Source organism: Mastacembelus armatus, chromosome 13, assembly GCF_900324485.2.
Source record: "Mastacembelus armatus chromosome 13, fMasArm1.2, whole genome shotgun sequence".
NCBI lineage: Eukaryota > Metazoa > Chordata > Actinopteri > Synbranchiformes > Mastacembelidae > Mastacembelus > Mastacembelus armatus.
In genome coordinates, this window is record NC_046645.1 from 18437282 (window position 1) to 18453923 (window position 16642).

At 41.4% G+C, this 16642-nt stretch overlaps 1 protein-coding gene across 1 annotated transcript in view; it reads left to right on the top strand.

The window, feature by feature from the left end:
* Positions 1-4220: 4220 nt before the first annotated feature.
* The window catches only part of ecel1 (endothelin converting enzyme-like 1), a 43485-nt gene continuing 31063 nt past the window's right edge, over positions 4221-16642 (top strand). The window contains exons 1-5 of the mRNA XM_026298505.1: positions 4221-4368; positions 11696-12873; positions 14572-14640; positions 15087-15197; positions 15287-15379. Coding sequence (XP_026154290.1) covers positions 12016-12873; positions 14572-14640; positions 15087-15197; positions 15287-15379 — 1131 coding nt within the window. The 5' untranslated portion in view covers positions 4221-4368; positions 11696-12015. The remainder of the gene's footprint in view (positions 4369-11695; positions 12874-14571; positions 14641-15086; positions 15198-15286; positions 15380-16642) is intronic.

Sequence of the window (16642 nt, forward strand, 5' to 3'; positions counted from 1 at the left end):
GCTGAATTGTCTGTTGAGCTTATTCTGACCTGTTCCCAGTGTAGTTTCATCCTGGCCCTGCATTCTGTGAGTGACTGTTGGCTGACTGTGACCTGACCATCGCTTGCATGTGATTATAATTCCCCAATCTTCTTCCTGATTCCTGGTTCTGGCTTCACTGTGTGAATACACCCTCCTGAATCTCCCTGATTTTAACCTGACCCCTGAAGGCCAAAACCTGACTTCTGATGGCTTAACCTGATTCCTGGCTCTGACTTCCCTGTTACACCCCCGGTCTCCAGCTTCCCAGTGAGTCACCACACATTTCCTGGTGCCCCTGTCTCCTGGTCCAGCTCCTGTCTTCCTGGTTGAACGTTTCCTCCTGTTCCCTATGATTCCTGGTTCTGCTCCTGAGTTTTCTGACAATCCCTAAGTTTAAGTTTTACCTGCTTGTGTTGTGTGATAAAATAAAAGTAATTGTCTGCCAACTTGGGTCTGGACTTAAAATTAATAATATAAAACTTTACACAGGAGGATTTTCAAGCAGTTAAAGTCTATGGCAAATATGTTCATACAGTTAAGAAACACCAATTCAAAAAAAAGTTATGGTAACTATACCATAGTATTGTGATGCGTTGACACTGCATTGTGGCTGCTTTTTTTTAAGCTTTTGCCCAAAACCAAGTACAAGAACACAAGCTCAAACGCTGACATACATCTTTTTAACCCCTCTCGGGAGTAGAATTGGCCTGTCAGATGGCTGCGGTAGGGTCCTGGTGGGGGGCAAGGAATATAAATGATGCTCCCAGTGCCCCATTAGTCTATCTGAGTGGAAGATGGAGGGGGTGGATGCATAGGGTGGGGTCAGGCCCACATGCTGAGCAGACAGCAGAGAAGGCGTCCCCTCCTCTTCCTTCCTTGTCCTTTTATCTAAGTTGTTGCACCTTTTAAAGCATGTCACCCCATCCATCTTCAGTTTGGCTAAACCTCCAGTATTACCTGGAGGCTACCTCTAATTCTATTACACCTGTCCCACAGGGAAGGAGAGCATATATCACTGGTTATGCTAGCTAATATGGTCTTGTATAATGAGCTCACTTTCCTCTGTATAAAATTTACGTATTATCATCTTTGTCTCTGGCTTAAATTCCTTTGTGAAATGTCTGCTTCACCAGGGACCTTGAGAAATCAAGTGAACCAGGACAAAAATTATATTTTTAGACATGCAAAAATAGACATGTAGTCTGAACCTCATATAGACATTTCAATTATTGTCTACAGGAACTGTTCGGGGAAGTTAGTGCAGATGTGAATGTTTGCTTGTGGTGGTGCTGTTGTTTGTATATGCATGTTTGTGTGTACATGTGTGTGTATCTGAGCCAGAAAGAGACAGCCTGTCCCCGTGGCAGCAGGTGTGTAAATAACACCCTAATAAAAAATGAGGATGAATCAAAGTGCTGAGGGACCCCAGAATGCCACTCATCCATACACTCCCTTCTTCTCTTTGTCAAACTCAAGCATTGATCCCAGCTCATCTGTTCATCATCAGTGTCACCCGGCTGCATGAGGCTCAGTCTCCCTCATCTCTGGTCTGCTGGGACTCTTGTTATAATTCTGGGTCTGTAGGCCACCAGTGTTGTGGCATAATTTAGCCAAGTGTCCTGCTTCTGTGCGGGCTGACAGCTGAACCCAAATCCACTGCTTCACTGAGCCGGATTATAGGCCAGTGTGCTTGGTTTGCCTTGTTTCCCTCACTGTTGTTACCTGTTAGCAAAATGAGCCCAGGAACTGCTGGTGAAAGTGGGATAAAACGACCTTGAGCTGAAGGTAAATTAGCTGAGGAAATCACATCTTTAAGTGGAAGGAATGAAACAATCAATGCAAAGACATTTGCGGTTGAGGTAAATGAGATGGTGGGCAAACAGATGAAGCTGATCATCACGTAGTAATCAGTGATGTGTGAATGTTCAAACAACTGACTTCCCTTTTATTATAAATGTGCATGATGGCTGGGACGCTTCAAATGTGGTTAACAGTTCTATAAATTTAAAGGTAAACTGATTTCACTTTGTCATCTTTGCCCTTTAGTTAATACCCTTTCTCACCCTTAATATTAACTAGACTTAACAAGGAGATCAAATTTGCATATAATTCACTGGAATATGCAAGGTTAATCCTAATTATAATGAGACAAGCCTGTCTCAAGGGCATGTATCTGGTGGGACACCTGGAGACATAACCAAGTGCTCAGGTGTCTGACAGCCATTGAAAACAAAAACCCTTAGAGGGAAAGTCACTGGATGTAAAAAGGAAACAACATGGGATTTTGTTTGTTTGTGAAGGTAAAAAAAATCAGAAAGCAAGAAACTTTGAACAGGCATGATGCAGCAATGCAGATGATAATGGCGAGAGAGACTGGTAAATAAGAGCAGATTTAGGAAAACTGTTCATAGTCCCTCAGGAGATAGCTGCCACTAATCTAAGACCAGATCTTGTGTTGTGGTCAGAAGCACAGCAGGTTGTGTATTTGTGGAGCTGACAGCAGCATGGGAGGATGCAGTAGAGACACCCTGTGAAAGAAGACGTTTAGATATACAAACCTGACAGAGGAGACTGGTTGGAAACCTGTAAAAAGCTGGCTCCAAGTCTTCTGTTGGCAAATAGGTTTTTCCCGTTAATAAAAAAGGGTACAAGAAGGCTGAGTCTAAATCAGCAAGGGGAAAAGCTACAGCAGATCAGATGATGCATTAACCACACCTGTGTTTGTTTCCTTGTTCGCTTAAACATGCTGTGTATTGCCATGTTTTGCCTAATAGCTTAGCATGTTCATTAGCATACTAACGAACTTGACAGGAAGGATAGCTAGATAGTTACTTCCGAAGATGAATGGATGAATTCAATTGGATGTGCATGATGGGTTGAGCAGCTTGATGCCAGTGGCTGCAAAATGCTTTTTAGTTTACCGTGGAGGAAGCTGGTTGTCTTTGATTTGTTTATTGTTAGGAATGCTCAGCCAACTCTCACCTCATTTACCTGTGTAAATGTAATGAAATCATACAAAAATATCCTTATGGGAGTTTTTTAAATGAGCAACGATTCATTTTTGGCCACTAGGGGACACCGCAAAACGCTGTAAATATAGCTGATATGTGAACATGTTAGCAAAAAGTTCCCTTATGAACCTTAAGCACAACTAAAAACCACATTATGTAAGTCATAAGAGCTTGTCAATTAAGTGTCATCTAAAAATTAGCTCCATCTATAGACCAGCTTTTTTTTTTTTTTTGGTTTAAAAAATGATAACCAACAAAATATTTAAAAAAATTACAGTCTCCAAAATCAATCACCATCAGCCTTTTCCTCTTCTCACTGAACAATCAGGGTAATGAAATGGCCAGTTTGTTACTAAACTGATTTGCATAAGAATATTAGTCGACCTTTTGGTTTGATTAATTTGGTTTGTGTGACTTTAAGGCTACATGGAAATTAATGCTTCCATAGCTAATGTTTAGTGGCTGTTTGGAACACTGGGTTTATTAAAACAGACTTTGTGATGTGGTTGTTAGAAATGTTGCAGCCCAATAATCTTAGTAAAACAGACTTAAATGAGCTGATGTTCCCTGTATGAGTGTCTGTGATTGTAAGAATAAACATGAAACTTACTTTGCTATTAATATCATGCTTGGGACATGCCCGTGCAGAATGTACAGTATACAGTAGGCTTATTGTGGCTTATTTAGTCATGCCTTGCAATGCAATATAATATCTGCGCACTGTAAGGTTTAGATAAAGTTGTTTTAATGTGGCTGGAGTCGTCAGTGTGTGTGTGTGTGTGAATGTGCATGAGTCAGCAGTGGCTTCTGCTTATGAACTGAGGGTGTTTTGATGCTGAATTGAGCATCGAAGTCTCAATTTCCAGTTAGTCTTCTACCACAGCAGAATATAAATAACTCTATTACTCAAGCAGTTATGTCAGGTTGAAGCATTTGCACCTAAAACGATTTTTTTAAAATGTACTTTTGGCTTCAGTCACACAAACAAATACCGATTAGAAAATCAGAATTTAATTTAATTTGGAAAATATTAAACACACACAGCTAGAGGACTATATATCTTTTAACTTCTGAGTGCGTGTGTTTTACCTTGTTAATGAAGGTCCCCCTCCTCTCTCTCCTCTCCCCCTCCCTCCCCCTTTCTCTCCTCCATACATCGGAGGCTGTGAGCTGCAGCGGCGGCAGAGAGCGGTGCGGATCCCGGTGTGTGCCGATCTCCGGAGGGGGACCCAGTAATCCAGTCGGACCTTTAGTGGAGTGGATCTCCTGCAGCACCACACTCGGAGCAAAAGGCACTTTTACATTCCCATTGGAGATTGTGATTTACTCACCACAGGTAAGCTCTTTTTGCACAAGTTTTCATCCACACCTCTGGTCCACACCTCTGATGAGCGTACTGGAATTGGTCTCCCACCAGCCAGTGTTTACAGGGTATGGCACGGCAGGCTAACACGCATTGTAAATTGCTTCATGTGTTTTTAATCACGAAGAGCGAAGAAAAAAAAATTACGCAATTTAACTTGGGAGTCACGTCTCAGCAACCGACACGGCGATGAGAGGTGTCCACTTTTTTTTTTTTTTTTACGCACAGTATTTTGTCTTTTCTTTTCGGGCTCGGAATAAACGCTTCTAGAAGTTTTGATGGCCTCTGCTTTTGGCCACAATAAGCTAAAATATATCAAATGTCAAATTAGATGCATAGGCGCTGAGCTGAAACTTAAACCTACTTGCATAGATAATTTGGCGGACTTTTTTTTTTTAACAAAACTGCGGATGCTCTGTAAATACAGGTTTAGTTCCTGTGGAGCTTCTTTGCGTCCTTTGTGATGATACACTAGATAAAGTCTAACGTCATTTGAAATCATCCTAAACTGAAAAAAAAAATGTATAAACCAATACACCAAAAAGTAAATCCGACTACGCGCCGCAAGTTTTGCATCGCCCAAAAGTTTTAATTCTAACAGAGGCTCCATATACTGTAGCTACATGTGCCACCACCCCTGCCTCAACCCGTTGTGTCCACCGCCGGCGACGCTCATTTCTGTCCTACAGAGAATTCCGTTTAAAATCTCGGAAACTGGATGTTGCTGTGCTTACTGGGAGACTGACGCAGGCTGTTGAACATTATTTACGACTTCTTATAGACTGATAGAGTTATATCTCATTCGGGATATAGCTCATCCCATGAAAGCTGTCTTTAATTGAATGAACTATTCACTAAAGATTTAGAACTTCCTGGTCAAATCTTTCCTAGAAAAGTGTTGGTAACTCAATAAAGTAGTTTTAATACCTTAGCTGAGTAGAGATACTAGTAGTCTAATATCACAAACAGGTAAAAATCCCATACTTGAAATGTATTCTGACATACTGCTCTAGGAGAAGAGTCACTGGGTTAATAGTTACAGGATGTGAAGCTTCATACCTGCCAGTCACTGTCTCTATAATCTGTGTATAATAGAGAGAAAGAGGGTGATTGACAGATGAAGTTATCCAAGGGTTGTAATTGTACTTTAGAATGACTCTTCTGTTTTAATAATAAAATAAGAATGAAGAACCCACTGTGTGACTTTAGAGGGAACTGCTTATATACATGACACTTATTAATTAATAGCACCAATAAGAGGGGTTCTGCTTTGGAACAAGTGTGAGAAGTATCCTGTGGTACTGTATGGTATAGTTCCCTTGAGCTGTGTGTCCAAATCTGTAGCTCATACAAACGCATTGTAGCACTCTACTGCAGCCTCTGGCGACCAGCGATAAGGCTTGAGGGGACCAAGTCCCACCCTGAACCTTTTGAGTACCGTGAAGCTTTTGGGGCAGTCTCTGTGAGCACTTTGATTAGGGAATAATAAATCCATTTATAGTAGGCTTTCAGGTGACGTAACTCGAATGAGTGGAGAAAAATTTAAGGGTTTCCCAATAAGCTCTTATTTCTGTGCACCACTAAGTATCATCACAAACTGAGCTGCATAAAAAGTGAATGTATGTTAATGGTTAGGTTGTAAGTTAGTCAGCCTTAAAAGTAACAGTGATGTTAGCGTAATTTTGGTAAAAAACATTTTTTAACAGATCAGATGTTGAAGGCTTGATTCATGCAGTATGCAGTAAAGTTTCTTACAAGAGCCGTTTAGGGAGGGTTTAGCAGATTATCTATTTGGTTACAAACCAGAAGGTGGAACAGCTTTTTAGTAACTTCTGATTCAACAGTAGGCCAGCACTATCAGGGGCTGCTGCAACACGATCATTTCTCTTTGAGATTAATAAAGCTCTCTATATATCTATCTAACAGTTATCTTTTTTATAGTGTTCATAAAGTGCCCTCTGGCAATTGTTGCAGCTCTGTTGCTAGATAATGTTTACTAATAAGAAATCGGTTATTTGGACTGGAGAACAATTTTGAGGGGTTCATGTGTTAAATCCCAAAGGATGAAAGTCTGCAGCAAAAATTCAGTACAGGGCATGCTGATATACGCAGGTTACATTTGTAGTGAGCATTTGATATGTTCATTTTAGGGACTTCCAGGGAATTCAAGTGTTTTGGAAACACCAGTAAAGTTTCACCAGTGTAAACCTGACCCATGAGAGGGCTATGCTTATTGATTAGCTATTGATCTCTGGATGGATCTATTAGTAATGGTTCAAGATGAAAGAGAAACGTCGATTCAATTTGCTTAAGGGCAGCTTAACACGTAGTTTTAGCATGAACGCATCTTAAAAAAGTCAGAAAATGGACATTAACACCCCATTACAGATCATTTCTCTAGTGTTCTTTAACATGTATACATTTTCAGACATTTCAGCGCCTAAATATGAAACCTGACAGCACAAATCATAGAACCATAGTTATATAAATAACTCCCATCTTAATGTTTGCACTAGCTGATTACTGCTTGTGTTTTCTCACATCGTCCAACACATTGTTTTTATCGGCTGAAGTCAAAAGCAGTGACAGTGACTGTCTCCAGCTGTCTCAACCTTCACTGATGGCTGGTTAAAACCATTTGAGCTGTTGGCATTGTTTTGTTATTTGGTGGCAGAGCCTCTCAGGATACGTCATAGACTGTTTGGAATTAGTTACAGGATCTTTTTCTAGAACTGCTGAAGGTCATCTTGGTCAATTAATAGTGTAAGAAAATTATGTACTTGTAATTTACTAAAGGAAATTTAGTGTTAAGTTACTCTGTTAAAATGTCTGATCTGTTTGGGTTTAATAGGACCCTCTGTCCATTTGGTATGATCTCCAGGATTCCTGCGGGTTCCTGGACCACACTTTGAGAACCCCTGCAATTAGCAAATTGTGTGTTGCTAGAAAGACATATGAGAAATGTTTGACAACTGAAAAGAAGCTATGCATCATCAAGCTTGTGTTTTTGATGAAATTTAAGTGTCCATGCTTGTGCTCTGTGTGTGTGTGTATTATTAGTATACTTCTCAGATATTAGGCCTTGTCATATTTGGTAAATAGTCATTCATCACACGTGTCTTTACAAGTGATGGTACTGACGAGATGCAATCCATTAGCCATATACCAGGTGTCCAGAGTAATTGTGTGTGTGTGTGTGTGTGTGTGTGTGTGTGTGTGTGTGTGTGTGTGTGTGTGTGTGTGTTTGTGTATGCATCCATCCATTTTCTATACCCGCTTATTCCTTAACCAGGGTCATGGGGATCTGCTGGAGCCTATCCCAGCTCTCTTTGGGTGGAAGGCAGGGGTCCACCCTGGACAGGTCACCAGTCCATCACAGGGCCACATAGAGACAAACAGCCTCACACACTCACACTCACTCCTATGGGCAATTTAGAGTCACCAATCAACCTGACATACATGTTTTTGGACTGTGGGAGGAAACCAGAGTACCTGGAGAAAACCCATGCAAGCACAGGGAGAACATGCAAACTCCACACAGGAAGGTCCCTGATGGTTTGTGAACCCAGGCCCTTCTTGCTGTGAGGCAACAGTGTTAACCACTCATCCACCGTTTATGTATGCATGCAGGGCTGGACTGGGACAAAAAATCGGCCCTGGCATTTTGGCCCAGACCGGCCCCAGGGGGACGCCTGGCGCAAGGGACCCTGGGTAAAGGAGAACTAGCTGGTTACCTTATCTGTTCTATTGTTCTACTATGCGTTCTGGTTGTTAACTGTTCATTGTGTGTTCGGGAGTTAATATAGGGGTTTGGGAGCATGTGTGTGTGACGTGATTTGGGGAGATGGGTTAGTTGGGTCAACTAATTAGGCAGAAAAACTATAGGCTGCTAAGAGTTTTATGGGCTGAACAGATAAATATCGTATGAAGATGTATCGACCTGGCCCAAAAAGTACGTCGGCCCAGACGCTCAGCTATACTGCTTAATTCTTAGATTTTTACACTGATTTTAGGCAGCCACTGGTTTCCATTCATTTCTACAAAGTATTAATTAGTAGACTAATTAAAACTTAATTAAGATGTGTAATACATCAGTGTACGTAATGCTTGCATATATATTTGGCTGTTAAATTATAATTGTATGGTAATGATAATACAATAAGAGTAGACTTTATTACATTATACCAATAGTGCTACTTTGAGAAGGGGTAAGATATGCTGCAGTCAACAAAGACAGGGAAGAAGACTAATGTAATTATTAGACATTAATGTACACATTGCAGGTTTAAATGCTTAAAAAGGTCTTTTGATAATGGTACTACATTGAGCACATTGGTTAGACAGAAGGATACACACAATTTGGTAACAGGAAATATGACTTCACTTAGCACTCTAATGGAAAAAGTCAAAATGGATGTCTGGAACAGTAGAGAAAAATGCATTCAAACTCTGCTTCATGGTGTGCTAGCTGTAATGTAAATTACATGTGATTTTGTGATTTGGAATACATGAATTGAAGCATGTTAAAAAAAAACTACTGGAATGACCCCAATGTGCTCAAAACAGATGCAGACATGGACACCAAGGCAGACAGAAGAAACACACAGCCTTCTGTACAAATTACACCGAATATGGAGAATTTGGATGGGTTGTGTTTATTATGTTTGGTCAACATGGACTCTTGCACAGATGTGGCAAATTTTTGGTCCTGCAGACAACTGCAGCAATTTGGATAATTTAAGTACAGCTTTACTTTCTACCTTGCTATGTGAAAGGTTCACTGCTTCCTTCATTGCATCATAAATAATTACCTTCCAAATTATTCAATATGAACACTATTGCCAGAGTTACTGGACTGTTATAAAATGGACTCTTCGCTGGCTTCCTACCAAAAAACAGTCAATGTTGTTTGCACAACTAAGCCAGAGATATCACCAGAGTCCCGCACAGGTCTCATTTTTTTAAGCGCCCCTTCAGTATCACTCAGCTGAATTGTTTGTTCTGAAATGATGACTGGTGCCCACAGTTACCAGATCCAATGTACTGTAGATCCAGTATAGGATTCTGGGTGTCATTATTGGGATTTAAACTCCAGATCTCAGCAGTTGTAGATGAGACTTTTGCTGCTGCACCACCCTTGCACCCATTTCTCTGTAATCTTTATGTCATCCCTTCTCAGAATTACCTGCTTGAAATGTTATTGCACCATTAAACAGCCATTATGATTTGTTATCAGGACCATGCATATGGGTTATTAGGGTTGGCTCAGTAGTGTTTTCATGTGCCAAACTTCTCTGCCATGGTTACAATAATAAATGGCATTTAAGCACAGAAACAACTTGGTCAGGTCTAGGTAGAGATGGTTTTGGTTTAAATAACAACTACTAAGGTAACAATGCTGGTGGTTTCAAATGGGACACAAACAGTAACAGTAACTATCCACCCTGCACTCCTACTTTTGTTGCAGTTTAATGACGTGACCAACTGTTACTTAAACATATTACATGACCACTCGATGATATGCACCTTCTGGTAGGTGCTGTTTGCCCCTGTGAAAGGATAATTATGGGTGTGATAACAGGAGACATCAGCCATTAAATAGGGTAATAATAGTGGAATAGGCTAAACCAAATACTTTAACCTGCTCACCACCAATCTGCCATTTCTTCAAGATTTGTTTTACCACTTCTCAAAGAGTGTTCTGTTTACCTTAACACACTAAACGTCTTTCTTTCATTATTTTTATTTCTTTCCTACTTCGTTTTTTCTTCTTATCTACATCGAGCACTACCATAAAGCAAGAGAAAGCTTGTTAAAGACATCACTGCTGAAGTTTGCTATTCTCAGAGGAGATAACAGGGATCAATTTTCAGACATCGCCTTCACAGCTTTCAGCAAGTTCACTGCACCTAGCCACTGAAAACACAAGCACACACACTCACTCACATGGAGGGCCTTGCAAACTCACATTGGGACATCATCCAAAAAACAATTTACTGTATCAGTTAGTCCAAAGGCTTGTGATATTGCCCACAGGCTACATGAGAATGTATCAGCAGAAACAAAGCCAAGCCAACTTTATTTATAAAGCACTTTACAAACAGCAATTAGTGACCAAAGTTCTTAACATCAGCATAATTAAAAAAAAGAATAAAAATTAAAAAGTACAAGTAAAATAAAGTAAAATAAAATCAACATCTCACACTGGGTTAAAAGCCAAAGTAAAGAGGTGGGTTTTAAGCTGAGATTTAAAAATGGACAGTCAAGGGGCTTGTCTAATCTGCAAAGGCAGCGACTTCCACAGTTTCGGGCAAACAACAACAAACGCCATATCCCCTCTGAGCCTCCATGTCCCTGGCACATCCAGGAGCAGCTGGTCAGCTGACCTGAGCAACCGGGAGGGAGAGTAGGCGTGCAGGAGCTCAGTGAGGTAGGCGGGGCAAGACCATTTAGATATTTCTAAACTGAAAAAAAAAGGATTTTAAAATTAACTCTAAAATGGACAGTGAGCCAGTGCAGTGAGGCTAAAACAGGAGCCATGTGCTCTCTCTTCCATGTTCCAGTTAAAAGACATGCAGCAGCATTTTGTACCAGCAGGAGAGGGGACAGGCTGAGTTTTAATAAAGTCATGGATTACTGTCTCAAAGTGTGGTTTCGACAGGAATTGTTTAGCCTTAGCCAACTGTCTCAAGTGAAAAAAACAAAGGCGAATGTAAACAGAAAATATTTTTGTGTGTGTGTTTGTGCTCTATTTTTTACTGCAGTGTCTTTAAAATCTACTTAACCTCTTTATAAATGAAAACACTTTGGGATATACGTGCATGTAATTTATATTTTGGCAGTTGTTTGTAATGTGATAACTTGTTATCTTCAGAGTGGCTCGGCTGATGTCCTCTGTGCTGTAGGTGTGTGTGTGTCTGTGAGTTCAGTTTGGTGAGAACATAAATTCTTTATATCCCCCTGTAATAAAATTTTTTTACATGGATTTAGAGTGACAAGTGCTAACCTATGATGACTGCCACACCTCTCCATGTCCAGCTGATGCTCAGCTCTTTTGTCCTGTCCCCTCTGATCCACCCAAAGCTGTTATCCAGCCAGGGATATTTTCTCCCTGAGGGATGACTATCACCAATCAATTCAACAGCTTCAGCCAACAAACAACAGAAAGAGACAAAGTGGGGAAAAAATGTGCCAGAACAGATGCTATTTTTTGATTCTCTGCTGTTGTAGTCGTGGATTCAATTTCCTATCTCTGTCGACTTACAGCCCTTGCCTATCTCATTTCTATTTCTATCAACAGGTAACTGTTGGAGAGAGGGGGGAGAGGAGAACAAATGGAAAGGGAGCAGAGAGAAAGAGGATGAGAGAGAGAGCAGGACCCAAGAGATTTCTCATGCACAATGGGAGCCCCTTCCTCTGCTGGCTTTTGATTTGAAGAGAATAAAAGGGACTTTGCCTAAAGAAGACAGGATTTTGACTTTATTGTGTTGCCCTGTAGTGGTAGTCCTCTCTTTTGTCTCAGAGAAGTCATGACAGTAGTCTAAACATAGAAATATATCCTTTTCATCCCTTTCTCCATAAACCCAACTGCTGCTTCTTATCTAGTAATAGGCTTTTGCCATGGAGAAGACATACTCACTAACTGCCCACTATGATGAATTCCAGGAAGTAAAATATGGTGGTCGCTACAGCAGTGACATCCTCAGCAATGGCATGACCCTTCACCTGGGTGGGAGCCTAGATCGTCATATGGGGCGAGGCCGGGGAGGGACCTGGTCGAACAGTCGAAACAGAGATCTGAGCAACACCAGCAGCAGCGGTGGGCTTCCTCGATGGAGCAGAAGGGAGATCTGCCTCCTTTCTGCACTGGTCTTTGCAGCTGGCTTGTGCGTCATTTTAGGCAGCATGCTGGCACTCAAGTACATTTCCCTGGATGCCCAGCAGGACCCACAGTGCCGTCAGGACTGCCAACGCAAGCGCTCCCTCGTGCGAGCGGCTCGTTTTGTTCAGGCCAATATTGACCCAACCATCCAGCCCTGCCAGGACTTCTACTCCTTTGCATGTGGTGGTTGGCTGAGACGCCATGGCATCCCTGAGGACAAGCTGAGCTATGGCATTATTACTGCTATAGGAGAGCACAATGAGGAGAAGCTACAGCGTCTCCTCCTGGAGCCGATACGGAGGCGTGGGTACAACTCGGCAGAGCGCAAGGTCAAAGAGTTCTATCGATCCTGTGTCAACATCCAGGAGATCGATAAGCTGGGTTCTGACCCCATGACAGAGGTGATTGACAGCTGTGGGGGCTGGGACCTGGTTGGGGCTCCACCTGGTGCGGCTGGGTGGGAGAGAGAGGGTGCCCCCCAGAGATCAGACTTCAATGAGCTTCTGTACAGGACACAGGGGGTGTACAGCACTGCTGTTTTCTTCTCCCTCACTGTCAATGTGGATGACAAAAACTCCTCCAGGAATGCTATCAGGGTGAGAACAAGGATGCAATGTAATTTTTGTGTATTTGTGAATGCATAATGTGTGTTTATGAGGCTGTGAGTATATTTCAGTGTCTCTATATTTATCTTTCCAGAAATGTTATCCCTGTTAATTATGGAAAATTCTCACTGGACATTAATTAAAAGTGTTTTCAGACTGAACACAAAAGCAAATTTTAATGTCTTGTTATTCACATGAATTTGTATCATGTTGACCTGCCTTTTTCAATTTTCCATCCCATAGTCCCTGTATTCTGTGAGGGCTTTGTCCAGATACCCTCAGCGCTGACCTTTGCAAAATACTTTTTGTCACAACTGTCCCTAGTGATGGAGCATCACTGTTTTAATTTGTCCATCTCTGTGGACAATCTTCATGTTGCAGAACAATATAGCTGTTCATTGACCACTGTTTCAAGTGAAGTGCCTTTAATTCAGTCTGATCCTGCTGTGTGTCTGCATGAGGGTACTGTTCCAGGCCAATACCTGATCTGTGACATTTAACCCTGCCTCATTCTTCTTCTTCTCCTTTCAGCTGCTCCCTTCAGGGGTCGTCACAGCGAATCATCTGCCTCCATTCAACCCTATCCTCTGTATCCTCCTCACCCACACCAACTATCCTCATGTCCTCCTTCACTACATCCAGGAACCTCCTCTTTGGTCTTCCTCTAGGCCTCCTTCCTGGCAGCTCTAACCTCAGCATCCTTTTACCAATGTATTCACTGTCCCTCCTCTGAACATGTCCAAACCATCTCAATCTGGCTTCTCTGGCTTTTTCTCCAAAACATCTAACATGAGCTGTCCCTCTGTCCTCATTCCTGATCCTATCCATCCTCGTCACTCCCAGAGAGAACCTCAACATCTTCAGCTCTGCTACCTCCAGCTCTGCCTCCTGTCTTTTTCTCAGTGCCACTGTCTCTAAACCAGACAACATTGCTGGTCTCACCACTGTCTTGTACTAACCCTGCCTCATTATCTCATTTAATTCTTCTTTCCTCCTCCCTTCCTTCATTTGTCCATTTATTTATTTAACCACTATGTATCCCCTTCCAATCAGCAGTTTTTCCCTTTTGTTCAGTCTGTTTATCTGCCTCAAACAGCTAATGTACTGTCTGTATAAACCTTAGTTGTTGCTAGCTTGCAAGATCTCTGTGCCATTTGTATAATGGCTTTTAATCCCTAACGAACCTCAAAACCAGGAACAACAGCTCTTTCCTCCAAATTCTGCCACCCCCTTTTCCTTCAGCTCATGAACTAGGGACACATAGATAAGCAAAAATTTTTATGGCTGGACATGAGACATTTTCAACTTGTGTCTTCACCTCAATTTGACCCATAGTGAAAAAGAGATTGCAGCCACTCAGATCTTTCCTTTGTCTATGCAATCACACACCACATTGCATCGTTTAGGTGCATCAGTGACACAGAAACAGAATGAAAGCAGCTTCTGGTCAGGATTTTGAGACAACAATTTAAAGATTTGTAAAATCTGATCTTACTCACACTTTGATGAAATAAAAAAAAACATTTTAGTTATTAGATTGTCATTTAGGTAATAGGAGTAATATAATTTTCCCAGTATCTGAGAAGATGAATCGTTATACCAACACACGGAATAACTCATACTGTAAGTGTGTACATTATTTATTCAGTGTTATACTCGTAAACACTGTGAGTGTTTGTCTGTGTGTAGATTGATCAAGAGGGACTCACTCTTCCCGAGAGAAGCCTCTACCTGGGACAGGATGAGGACAGTGTGAAGGTAAACAACTTTCACTCATCCTTTAACCACGTCTCATTTTTTTCCCCTTTCCCATTTGTCCATCTGTTTATCTAACCCCAACTCTTCCTTTTCCCCTTTTCCACCCTCCTCTATTACTTTGTACCTAATTTTCCTCTTCCTCTTCTTCCTACAGTCACATACATCATCTTTTCCTTCCTTTACTTCATGCTTGACCTCCTTTTGGTTCCCTTTCTCATGTCTTCTTTTCCTTCTTCCCTCAACCCTTCTTTTCCCTCCTCTCTTCTGCTCCTCCATCTGTCCTACTAAGCTGTCACTCTCTGCATCAATCCACCTGTTTTCCCCGTTCACCCACTGTGCTTTTGTTATCCAGTCCACTTTGCCACATGTCACCTCCGTTACTGGCCATTACTGATGATGTCGCAGCTCCTCCTGTCTATTAGTACTGTTGTCACTTTGTTTCTCAGATCCTGGCAGCATACAAGGCCCTGATGGAGCGCTTGCTGAGCATGCTGGGAGCTCACAATGCCACACAGAAGTCCAAGGAGATTATACAGCTGGAGACCCGTCTGGCCAATGTGAGTTGACTGCATGTGTGCGTTCATGTGTATACGTGTGCATGTGTGCATGTGTGTGTGTGCAGTGTAGAGTAAAATCTTTTCTCCAGATTACTGTTTCAGAATATGATGACCAAAGAAAGGACATCAGTACCATGTATAACCGCATCACCCTCAGGCAGCTTCAGCGCATTGCTCCTAGTGTGAGTAGCACACACGCACACACACACACACACACACACAGCATATATACATCTTTTACAACTACATGTGTGTACATGCATTCAGGCTGGAATGATGAATGATTTGAGCATCATAAGTAGTGTGGCAAGTGTGTGTGCATGTGTGTATGGGTGGATTTGGGGGGGAGGGATGCACTACACACACACACATTTTACTTTAAATTTACCTTACCCTTTACCTTAAAGGCTTAACTCACAAAAGGCCATTTGAAATTGTGTAGAGCAAAATGTCCTCTCAGTGATTTATTTACACAACCAATGGAAGACATGCACAAACATTCACATACTGAAGACTAAGTGACTAAGTGACACAAGATGTCCGCCCTGCAGGCAGAGAGATTGAGGGATGGAATGGCAGAAGTAGTTAGAGAGAAAAGCAGAAAATGAGGAGACACTGGGGGGCCTTTTGGAAACGATGGAGTGAGGGGAGAGAAACAGGAGAAGAGTCTCCTCTGAAGCAGCAGGAACACCAACAGCGAATCCTCGAGACGTTTCAAGTTTGAGGATGAAGAATAGAGAGAAAGAGAAGAGATGGAACTGTGCATGCACACAGAGGAAGATAGTTTAAGTTAAGAGTTTTAGTTTCTCAGCCAAAAAACAACACAGAAAAGACAGTGTGAATAACAGGGTGTGAAAGACAGTGACTTAATAAAAAATAGAGAAGCGTGGAAAGACGCAGTTTTGAGGACGGAGAGTCCAACAGAGAAAGACACAGAATGCTTTAACTTTAAATGCCTTCAGTGTAGTTAAAATTACAAGGATGCTACTGTGCAAGTGACTAACCCCACTTAAAAACTGTCCCCCACAAACAATGTGAAGACAAAATAGAAAGAAAGGGAGTCTAACAATGTTTATAGCTCATTCTGACAATCTAAAGCAGTTTCTTTGGAATTCTTTTTAGCTTGTTACCCTCTAAAGCAAAGTAGTTTCTACTCATAATCCTTTATCATAATGCAATTTACATTGTGAGGAGTTCAGCAAAGAGCTTTTCTTTTCAGACAGAAAAAAATGACCCTATCTAATCATTATTTTATTAAACACTGGAAATTTTAAATGATTAGTGAGGTATCTAGTCTATAAACACAATTGATTATACTTTTACTTAAAAAATAAACTTTCACATTATTGTTTTCAGTTATTTTTTATTATATTGTGTATTCTCGGGAACATTGTGACCTTTTTTGGCTGCTGGAGGTATTCTGTATACCAACAGTCATGATTTGT